This window comes from Ctenocephalides felis, unplaced genomic scaffold (assembly GCF_003426905.1).
Source record: "Ctenocephalides felis isolate EL2017-DRISC unplaced genomic scaffold, ASM342690v1 CF-g0.4_SCAFFOLD_03571, whole genome shotgun sequence".
Lineage (NCBI taxonomy): Eukaryota > Metazoa > Arthropoda > Insecta > Siphonaptera > Pulicidae > Ctenocephalides > Ctenocephalides felis.
The window spans coordinates 23040202-23050586 of record NW_020539725.1 but is presented as its reverse complement, the minus strand read 5'-3'; the positions used below and the strand labels follow the sequence as shown (position 1 = coordinate 23050586).

General features: G+C 27.9%; 1 protein-coding gene across 1 annotated transcript; it reads left to right on the top strand.

Moving 5' to 3' along the window:
* Positions 1-587: 587 nt before the first annotated feature.
* Positions 588-8481, top strand: LOC113384580 (protein CREG1-like). The gene is made up of 4 exons (XM_026622318.1): positions 588-1046; positions 3276-3542; positions 5414-5725; positions 8433-8481. Exons 1-4 carry the CDS (start codon positions 823-825, stop codon positions 8464-8466), a joined length of 837 nt encoding a protein of 278 aa, XP_026478103.1. The 5' UTR covers positions 588-822; the 3' UTR covers positions 8467-8481.
* The last annotated feature ends 1904 nt before the right edge of the window (positions 8482-10385 follow it).

Below are 10385 nucleotides of genomic sequence, written 5' to 3'. Positions count from 1 at the left end.
TTTTGTTTCACAATTTAAGTGTTTTTAAAATATAAGTTTTTGGTTAACTAATTATTAAGTATTTTAACAATAACAGTCATATAAAAAAATAAAAAAAGTAAAAAAACAAACAAAGAAATAATATTAATAATAATAGTAATTTAGAAGTATTTTTGCAACACAAGTATTTAGTTTAACGAACGAACTATGAACGAAATATGAACATAGTATGTCATTTCTTTAGTATATATGCAATTTCGTGACATATGTATATCAGTAATTTACTAATACCATTCTGCAGTAATTTGGTGCGCCGACCAATTTGTTTAATATGATGGAATATCAAAACACATAGAAATAAATCAGTCAATTATTATAAATGATAGTTTAATACACAGAACCCTGAATAGACATATTTGATTATTTTAAATTAACCATCATGCTGGTATTTCCTAGTTCATCTGAAAAACGTATCATAAACACCCTGCATCTGGTAAATATAAAACGCGCAGAAAATAAGTCACCAATACAGAAATGCGTCGAAGCATGAGTTGCATTATTGCTCTGACGGGACTCAGCAGTCAGTGATCGTGATTGCCCCAGTATGATCACTACGCTTTTCACACTACCTAGAAATAATTAAATTGAGTAATTCAAAACCTTGTTATCTTCAGCAGATCACAAAAATCCGCACTGATAACGCAATTAGCGATAAAACCGATCAGTGTGAAATATTCCGTCTATAAGTAATGTGATTCAGTGCCAACGCCGTCAGTTGACATTCGAAAAGAGTGAAGTCGAAATAAAACAAGTTAATTATTATAAACAAAAGAGTTAACAGGAATGAAGCGCGGCATCTCACGGTGTGCCATCGTATTGGCCTGTGTATTCTTCGTTGCAGTTCAAGGGCGATGGGTAGAAATTCCCGACGATCAGCCGCGTAGAAGTGATAATTTTGATAATTCCAATGGAAAGTTTATTGTGAGGGACCACAAAATCATTAGGAATGATAAGCAATTTAGAGAAGATGGACCACCGGATCATACCAAATACGCACAAATGGCAAGGTAATTGTATAATCTTATAGTCATTGTCATCCATTAGATAAGATAATTGACGACCGATTAAGTAGTATGGTACTACATAAATAAAATTTTTGAATTCATGTAGAGATTTGCATGTTGTATTATAAAATTTTGTATGGATAAATTGTTGTAATTAAGTATAAAAAATAGAATTAATTTGTTAATGATATTTAGACCAACGGGCCAATTCTCAAATAAAATAGACTGCCATAACAACGCTATGTTGCGGTCCTTTCTTCATTTAATTTGATACTAAAAACTGTCAAAATGCTATGTATTTGCTGTATAGTGATGCGTTTTTTATATTAAACCTAACCTGCAAAACGCACAAACGTTAAATAAAAAATGTAATCATAACCGCATCTTTCTGATGTGTCATTATAATACATGCGTGAACTTAAAACTCGTGATTACACAGCAAATACATAACATTTTGACAGTTTTTGCAGACAATTTATATAAAAAATAAAGTAATGTTCTATTTTATCGGAGAATTGGCTCCAAATAATATAATTTATTGAAATACATTAAAAAGATATTTAGTGAGGCATAAATGTTAGGGCGGGTCAATCTAAAAGTCACTCAGGCACAAATGATTTTTAAATTCTAGGGATCAAAATGAGAATTTTCTCACGAGATCATACCTCTAAAATAAATTCTGATGTACCAAAAGATAAGCGTAATTTTGAAAAACCTCTTAGGAGGGGTTCCAGGAGTGGACAACGGGCATGGGTGGATTGGCCTTCCAAAGTTAGTGGGGGTCAAACATTTGGACGCGATTGGAGCACTCTGAATGGGTCAAAATGGGCTTTTTAAATTTTAACCCTTAGGTTTTGGGTCGAATGCACGGGACATCAGAATTTATTTTAGAGGTTTGGTTTCTTCTTTTGATCCCTAGTAGCCGAAAATCATATGTGCCTATGCGACTTTTTTTGACCCAAACAAATCGAACCGCTCTAATTAATGTATTTTTGATATTTTTAACGATCTTCAATAATTATATTGTTTTTTATTATTTAAATTCAAACTATTAAAACGATTAATATTCTGCTACTTCTCCATGACGAGTATATTTGTCAATCACATTCAAATGATCAAAGAAAAAGTTTTAAAAATAGTTGAATCATTTTTGTAGTATGAGCTCAATACACTTACTTATTTATTGCAGAATAATTCTAATATTTTTTAAAATAAATAGTTATTTTATAAACATTACAATGTCTTTGAACATTACATTAAAAATAACAAGTAAAACGATATATGTATGCCATGAACTAAAACAAAATTTTTAAATCTAATGGTTACTACTAATAGTATGGTTAGTACACTTAAATTTAACGCAAAAAAATTAAATTGTCAATAAAGATTTAGTTCAATTATTTTTATTCGAATAAAATTTATGTTTATTCATTAGTTTCGTGAAAATTTTAAAATTTGTATATAAAGATAATAGAAGCTTGCTTTAATTCAAATATAAATATAGTTATTTATTAATAATTAATTGAAATATTACTTATTAATATCGTATTCTTGATCATAATATTTGCCTCATATTTTTATCGCCTAAATGAAAATTTTTACTAAGTTTCAACATTTAAATTCCAAACTTTTGTAATAAACTGGTTGTTTTAATAGATGCCCTTAAGAATAATACAAATTGATAAATTAATATCTATTCAATGAGCAGTCTCTAAATATTTCCATTCATTATATGGTTATTGTACTGCTAATTGTATATTTCGAATATTTTACATGAAATATCTTTTGTTTTTGTATGTATCAGTTTAAAAATATCGCAGATCAGTCACATATTTAATTAAAATTATATAAAATTACAAGACAAACCAGAATAATTAATGTGTGTTAACATTTTGGACCACGATGAGTTTGATCCACATAATAATATATATTAATTAATTAATTCATTTATTTATTTAATTAATTCAAGCTATTACATAATTATTTATTTTTAACCGGAGGAAAAAAATTACTTTTTAGTACTATTTTGTCAATAATAATGTATTCATTATTCGATAAAAAAAAGATATCAATTACTGAGTTAAATTTTTACTTTTTATGCCATAAAGTAAAACAAAAATTTTAACAATCATTTATATAGGTACCATAGAGTTTATGGTATATGTCGTTTTGCTTAATATAAAGCAACATCTAATATATCAAAATCACCAATTCAATCAATAACTTTTCCAGATATATTGTGCACAATGCAGAATATGTGGCAATGGGTACAATCTCCACAATTCCTCAGTTGGCAGGATATCCATTCGTCAATATTCTTTCGACAGCCGATGGACCACGTGGAAGAAATGGCAAAAGTACTGGAACTCCTTACTTCTACACCACCAAATTAGATTTTTCAGCAGCTGACTTATCCAAAGACAATAGACTAACAGTTATGATGAGTCTTGCCCAGCAAGGATATTGCCAGGAACATGACCTGGATGCAGAGGATCCAAGGTTTGAACAATTTTATGTGACTTCAAAAGAATCAGAATTTCGCATTGTTCAAACAAATTCATCATATTTATTACTACATCAATCATTGCATGATTATAAAACCTACTAGATTGCATATTTGATTTTTTATAAGATTTCTTGCTAATGCTCTGACTACTATTTTATTATTCTCGTTTATTTGCATATGGGTCAATTGAGGTCAATTACGAAATTCAACTCAATTCAATTGTTTTTACATATGTTCAGAACAGTGTTCACCAAGGATTTTACGCTACGTTTTATTTGAACGTCTATAATTATTTTATGCCCTCATACACTTTTTACATTTTATTTCGATTTTTTACGAATTGTTGAGGTCATTGATTTAAATTGATTTAGACAAACACTAGGAAGTAAAGGATGTAACGAATAAGATCGTGATAAGAACTTCTAAAAGGGTAGATTGTGAGTTATATACAACTACGATCCACATGTAGAAAGTTACAAATTGGAAATATAAACGATTGTGGAGACTTTCCCATAATTTTCTTCAAGTATAATCAATTTAAATTCACATAAAAATGAGTTTTGTTACAAATTGGACTGAAAAATATTTAAGAGATATTACTACAAGATATAAATAATGCACATTTAAGGTTATTTAAAATTGGATTCTTTATTGTTGACGTAAACTTGTAAAACATTATAAAAGATGGTTCAAAATTTTTAAGAAGTAAATATGAGAAGTTATTATTTTGAATAACTAGTAATCAGTTTGTAAGAAATTTGTAACAGGAAAAACATATTTTTTTATTCATTTTACGAAATAATGGTTATATTGTTCAGCCAATACGAAATACAAATTTTATAGATACAGTTTTTACAAAAATCACTCTGTATTTAACCTTGATCTGGTATTTTGACAGAAGTTTAGTTCACGGCACAAATGTTTAATTTGTTTTATTATTTTCAAGGAACAGGGTAAAATATTCTTCTAATTCAGGCATTTTTCATTAAATCGAGATTTGTACTATGGTGTAACTTTAAAATGTTTATTTATCAATGCCGATTTTCTTGTTGATATCGTTACGCATACAACGGCAGATCTCTATTCACATACACGACGACTAATCACAATCGACCAGTATTGAAATGATTTCATCGAGAGCGAATGACGTACAGTTTTGGCGTAACGCATTTCCGTTGCATTTGTACTGATTTACACCCTAGTCGCGTCTAAAGAAGTTTTACTTCAAAAAGAAATGAAAAATATATGAACATAACTAAAAATTAACAAAACATACTATATAACAATTAAATAACGTAGACTTAAAAATTATATTCAGGAATCATTGACTAAATAAAGAGCGCAAAGCCGAAAAAAATACTTTCACCATGAATATTGATACAAAGCCGTTTTTAACCAAATAGCGACCTAGTAAGAATTAAGGTGGTTATACATCTTTTGCCTTCTACTTTATAATAGTACCGTTAAAAAATTCTGTACTTCACTTGTTTTAGAGATAATAATGGTGAGCCTTCTTACCCGGAGACCTTTAGACCTCACTCTTCCTTATTTCTATTGTTATATAATTAGTTATAATTATTTTGTAAATATTTTCTTTCCTTTACAAACCTCTCTGCTAATTTTGTTACAATCATAAACTTTCAAAACAATTTTGCTTCCGTGCAAAATTATCCACAAAAGCGTATGAAGGACAAAAGATATATCCTGCTGGGTCCTGTTCGAAATCATCTCTGTAATAAGACAAATCGATAGACAAGATTTGTTGCAAAAATTGAACGTTATGCAAGAGTTCACATTACATGTTTCTATATCCCTGTTAAATGAAGTTTATACCTTACTTATATGTATATTAACTAACTTTTAGATGTGCCAGAATCATGCTCTCCGGTAAGTTAGTAAGAGTTCAGAATGGAACCGAAGAATACGATTTCGCATACAACAGCTTAGCCGAGCGCCATCCCATCATGAAAACTTGGCCTCAGGACCACAACTTCTTCCTGGCCAAATTAAAAATTGCCAGCGTCGCTGTATTGGACTGGTTTGGAGGCCCACATTACGTTCCAATTGACGAATACTATAAAACTAGTCCTTATGATGAAGTAAGCAAAGGAAACGAACTCTTTGACAGCGAAGAAATAAAAGAAATCAAATTTGGAGATGATGTTGACGATCGCAGGTACGTCTCCATGATGGGTTGAAATTAATTAAATAGATTGTCAATATATGGAAAAAATATACCGAAACATTTATTTTGTGATAAACACTGTTAGATAGTTCTTTAGTTGTTTAATATATTTTAAGTTATTTTCAAGATTTCAGGTTTGAATTTATTTATTTTTGACTTAAGATTATGAAGTATGAATCATAACGTTTAAATATTTTACCATATATAGTCCAGTCATTTAAGCTTAAATTAGGTAAGAATTTCGGAATTTGAGATACCCAGCTGTAAGTCTGTAAATACTTGTATATTGACATTTAAAAGTTGTCCCAAAATCTACATTTTACCATCATAGAAGCATTCACCACTCGACAGAGTAGTCAATGCTCAGTTTCAGCCACAGTTTGAAAGTTTATTATTTCTATATTTTGTACTTATTATTATTTTGTTATTATTCTGTTTATTATTTTCATTTATATTTTTGTATTTAGGTTTAATTTTTTATTTTTTATAAACCTCAACAATTTTGTATTATAAAACTTCAATAAACTTACGTACACCCTACCATATGTAGGTTTTGAGACAACTTTTAAATGTCAATATATAAGTATTTACAGACTTGCAGCTGGGTATCTAGAATTCCGAGGTGAACTTACTATAATGACTGGACTAATAACGAATTAATCGTAATGCTAGAATAAAATTTTATAACTGCTCTTATATTTTCTTTGCATTCATACCTTGTGCATTTAGTACTCTTAATAAAGTGCATTTTAATAACCACGTTAACATAATTTAGAAATAAATAGATGGATGTAAAAAAACTCATAAGAAATAAAAATAAAAATATTGATCTTCATGCAGTTTGTTTATGAGAATGCTTTTATATAATTTTCAGTCATCAAAAAAAAACATTTTTTTATATTGAACTACCTTGATGGATAGGGTGTTCCGTGGCATAAGTAATTGCTGAACGCGCTGCCTCGTGTGGACGAGGTCTCGAGTTCAAGCTCCCGTTTTGGACAACCTGATATCGTGCTGCAGCGATGTCCATTTGTACTTGAAAATATAGATTGAAAATATGTTTCCATTGAGAATAGCCCATTTTGGGCACTACGGTGTGAAATGGCAATAGGAAATCTCTCACATTCTCACCTGTATTGAGTAGGGGTTTAACTCAACTCGTGCCTTAGGGCAGTGATGGATAAAATTGATGACATAAAAAGTTTTGGGTTTTTTATACTTTTGTTACAAGTTTTAACATTGTTGTCAAATTATCTATCAATATTGTTCTATACGAAATATTTGTTTTTTGACTGCAAAAAAGCCTGAACTTATCTAGTTCCGAAATCTATATATTGAACATCTAGAAAAAAAACTTACTATTTTTAATTAGTTTTTTTTTATTGTTCGTAAGACAAACATCAAATATATATCACAATCATTAATTGTAGACTTTTTATTATCAATACAATTCCAATTTATCAAAGAATATGATAAATCTTAATCAAATCAAGGAAATTAATAACTATAGTGTGTATCTATTTAATACTATTTATTTAACTATTTATAATGCTCTACTAAATACTAATTGCAATTTGAAGAATGTTTCTATTTTATTCATTTTCAATGGTGAGTTTTATTTCTAATTTTTATGTTGAACGATTATGTAATGATGTTTGATATTCTAATAAATATGAAATTGAAGTAATCACTTATTATCAAGAACACTTCAATTTTCAATGTGCGTTCATCGTCTTATGGTTAGTTTTTCTTTAAATATAATTTACATGAAACATAAAGTACAATTAAATACAATAGAACTTTGTACTTCATTTAATTATATGTGATTACATAGTATATTACATCGTATCTTATCGAAATTATTCAAAAATAATATTCTTAACAACTATTCGTATTATAATATATTAACCATCGCAAAACTTATCAAAATAAATATGTACGTGACTTGATAAGAGTATATGGTAACAATTTAAATTATTACACCTTCATAAATAGGTTTATCTTTAGTATTTGATAAGTAAATCGTTAATGAGTATATTTGATGGGAGATAAATACATCTGAATTATTATATAGCCTTTACTCTAAATAGTTCTCAAAGAAAATTAATTTATTAGCTATGTTATGTTATATATGGTATAAAATTCAATGACAATATTTGTCGCAATGCTGTAATTTTGAAATTTAACTCATCAGATTATAACAATGGTTATAATAATAAACTTCTGTATCGCCGATTTAGTTAAGATATCTTGAAGTAAAAATTTTGATTATGTTTGCTTTGTAATGATATCACACTTCTTCCAAAAAAGTTGATTTGTTTGTCTATATCAATTCGAATTTCTATTATATTTGATAAAAAATACCTCTACTCTTATTTATACACTAATTTATAAAATTAGTACTTTTTAATTATACTTTTTGTAGTAATCATCGACAAAAAACCACAACAATCTGTTTGAAAGGCGTTTAAACTATCAGAAAATATAATATGGGTCGAAAAAAATTTACAAAACTTCAGTTTTTACAAAAATCATATTAATCAGAAATCAGATTAAAAATGAAAAGAAACGGTAGTATATACATACAGGTATTATTAATTCTCTATTTCATTGTTTAAACAATTAATTTTTGTTTAATATAGAACTAATTATATCCGATTAAAAAAAATAGGCTACAGTATACCATATTCTTTTTCAGGGGGATGAGGATACAAGAAAAAAATGGTAGATGAAAAACTATATTATTTACATTTATTTGCCTGTGTCAATAACGTTTTGCATGTATATGGCCTTATTTAAAATATGCATAGACTAGTATCATTTGTGAAAATAAAGTGAACAAATTAATATATCGTACTATTAAATTTTTGAATCTAGTTTCAGCATGAGCTTGAATATATATACTGTCTTATCCTGAAATTAACTTTAAATAAGAAGAAGAAAACAACAAACTTAATTTTGTTAATATTTGAATTGTGTGATAGTGCAAAATAAAAATCAGTTACAATCTATCCTAGAAATCAGACACAGTTTATCACAGAATGTGATAGTTGATAACTCATCAAGTAGTGTAAGTCCATTATTGAAATAGATAATTATTTTTTTAATTATCTTACGACTAAAAAATTTGTCTCACGATATTAAAACACAATAAGTTAGTAAATTTAAAAATTTACTAACTACAAAACTGGGTGGTAAAACTAATTATTCATTTTAAGCACTGATTGAGTTTCTTATTATACATTATAATGAGGTACATGACCAACTATTTCAAAATTCAGAATTCCTAAAAAAGGCACAGGCTTTAATAGTTTTACCATTTTTGGTTCCTAGTATAAAACGTACTACTAAAGTCGTTTAAAAATATTTAACAGCGGATCCAAGTATATCAATAAATTGATAATGATTTTAGATAACTAATTTCAAGTTTGTAAAATTAGAGCAAAAATTAATAGGAATTCAAAGTATCTTCTATTGGTAGAAATGATATACTAAATACTGCCATATTCTTGAGGATTAGCTCTATATTAAAGTGGTACTTATTATAAGTAAAATCTTAGGCATTAAATTCAAATATTATTTTCAAACCTTTCATATAAGTAATATACTGGGCTTATATCGAACAATATATCATCTTTCGCAATGGCAATTGAAAATAATTCAATTTCTTCTACGCTGAGTGATATTGCATGATATTGCAATTTCTTATGAACCAATTTCCTTACTTGAATGGGTAACGGTACTAATAATAATAAATTTCCATGAAAACTGAAGCAAAATACATTGTGTAATGAAAATTAACTAGAAATATGATGATACTGCAATATCAAAATAAAATTCTATAATATTTCTACTATTTTGTTACTCTCAGAATGCAAAACCAATTAAAACCATTTCAGTTCGATTATTTTACAATGGAAAATATATACTCTGGCATTTGCAAATGAACTTGCTAAGCAAACCAAAGATATCTACCACTTTTTGTACTTAAATCATTAATTAATAACAATTTTAATTGATTTTAATTGAAAAAGGTATGATAATAATAATTTACATTATCTGTATATTTTAGAACAATTTATATAGATAATGTAAATAACCTTTAACTATAAACTCAGATAATTGTTCGTGTATTTAAATGGCATAGTATTTTCAATTCACTTAAAAAAATAATTTAATTATTTGTAATCCTTCAATACGCTTCATGTTATACATTTAAGATAATTGTTTTGATTTAATTTTTCATTTTTTGGAACATTAACATATCACCCAAAGTTTGAAGCTAAAAAATATCTAAAAATTCCTGATTGCACAGCAAATCTAAGCATTTAAACAGTATTTAGTACCAAAAAGAAGCAGCATAACAGCGTTGCCATTATTAAGGTTGTCGGTTTCAAACCGACCGAAATTCGAAAACCGGTTTTTTAGCGGAAAAAATGGTGTTGTACTCTATAATAGAAAATGGCAAATATACTGAATGGAAGCAAGCGTTTTGATACTTGGAATCATATCGGTCCATAAAATTTGGAATCATATCAGTCTGTTATAGTTCCCAGAAAGTTTCTGTGTATCTTTTGTCTAATGTATATATTAATTTAGATCAAAGCGACTTATCGTTGAAGGAGTGAATTGCTCTACTCAAACTTTAGAA

Bases quoted from the DNA above. Each gene is read 5' to 3' on its own strand.
- LOC113384580 (XM_026622318.1), top strand. From the start codon at position 823: ATGAAGCGCGGCATCTCACGGTGTGCCATCGTATTGGCCTGTGTATTC. The intron at 1,047-3,275 runs GTAATTGTATAA...TAACTTTTCCAG, and splicing joins AAATACGCACAAATGGCAAG to ATATATTGTGCACAATGCAG. The intron at 3,543-5,413 runs GTTTGAACAATT...ACTAACTTTTAG, and splicing joins CTGGATGCAGAGGATCCAAG to ATGTGCCAGAATCATGCTCT.